The sequence below is a fragment of the Camelina sativa genome, chromosome 14 (genome assembly GCF_000633955.1).
Source record: "Camelina sativa cultivar DH55 chromosome 14, Cs, whole genome shotgun sequence".
Taxonomy (NCBI): Eukaryota; Viridiplantae; Streptophyta; class Magnoliopsida; order Brassicales; family Brassicaceae; genus Camelina; species Camelina sativa.
In genome coordinates, this window is record NC_025698.1 from 61,525 (window position 1) to 62,831 (window position 1,307).

Sequence of the window (1,307 nt, forward strand, 5' to 3'; positions counted from 1 at the left end):
CGTGCAGGTTTATCTGAACTTAGTTTCGACCCAAGAGCAGAAATTAGGAAGGTTGCATTGAAAGTCCTGTTTGATACTCTGCGGAACCATGGTGACCATTTCAGCCTGTCTTTATGGGAACGGGTTTTTGAGTCTGTTTTATTTCGGATATTCGACTATGTGCGGCATGACGTTGACCCATCTGGTGAGGATTCAGCAGATCAGATAGGTTACAATGGTGAAGTTGACCAAGAGTCTTGGCTTTATGAGACATGCTCGTTGGCTCTACAGCTAGTTGTAGACCTCTTTGTAAATTTCTACAAGACAGTTAATCCTCTCCTTAAGAAGGTACTGATGTTATTCGTAAGCTTGATAAAACGTCCTCACCAAAGTCTTGCTGGTGCGGGTATTGCTGCGCTTGTCCGTCTGATGAGAGATGTCGGTCATCAATTCTCAGACGAACAATGGCTCGAGGTTGTGTCATGTATCAAAGAAGCAGCGGATGCTACATCCCCTGACTTCTCATATGTTACCAGTGAAGATATGACGGAGGATGTAAGCAATGGGGACGAAACAAATGATAATTCCAACGACGCACTGAGAAGAAGAAACAGGCAGCTTCATGCTGCCGTCGCAGATGCCAAATCCAAAGCTTCAATTCAGATTTTTGTGATTCAGGTCAGTAAGTCTCAAGTCTCTGGTGATGAAGCATGGATATATTCACACATAATCGATCTCATCAGTATATGTGTATGTTTGTGCACTTGTTCTTTATTTGCAGGCGGTAACAGATATTTACGACATGTACCGTACGTCTCTCACAGCCAATCACATGTTGATGCTCTTCGACGCTATGCATGGTATTGCATCCAACGCTCACACAATCAATGCCGATCCACTCTTACGTTCCAAGCTCCAGGAGCTGGGGTCGTCCCCTGAATCCCAAGAAGCTCCTCTGCTGCGCCTGGAGAACGAATCTTTCCAAACATGTATGACCTTCTTAGACAACCTCATCTCAGACCAGCCTGTGGGTTACGACGAGGCTAAAATAGAAACCCACCTCATAAGCCTCTGCAGAGAGGTGTTAGAGTTCTACATAGATATCTCGTGTGCAAAGGAGCAGTCGTCTAGATGGGTGGTTCCCTCAGGGACAGGAAAAAGGAAAGAGCTAACCGCGCGGGCTCCACTAGTGGTCGCTGCAATCCAGACACTGGGAAACATGGGAGAGTCACTGTTTAAGAAGAACTTGCCGGAGTTGTTTCCGTTGATAGCGACGTTGATAAGTTGTGAACATGGGTCAGGGGAAGTACAAGTTGCCCTTAGTGATA

At 45.9% G+C, this 1,307-nt stretch overlaps 1 protein-coding gene across 1 annotated transcript in view; it reads left to right on the top strand.

Moving 5' to 3' along the window:
- Positions 1-1,307, top strand: part of LOC104743092 (brefeldin A-inhibited guanine nucleotide-exchange protein 3-like) — a 7,225-nt gene that overhangs the window by 4,860 nt on the left and 1,058 nt on the right. Inside the window, exons 8-9 of the mRNA XM_019235393.1 lie at positions 8-657; positions 761-1,301. Of these exons, the coding sequence (XP_019090938.1) occupies positions 8-657; positions 761-1,301 (1,191 nt within the window). The remainder of the gene's footprint in view (positions 1-7; positions 658-760; positions 1,302-1,307) is intronic.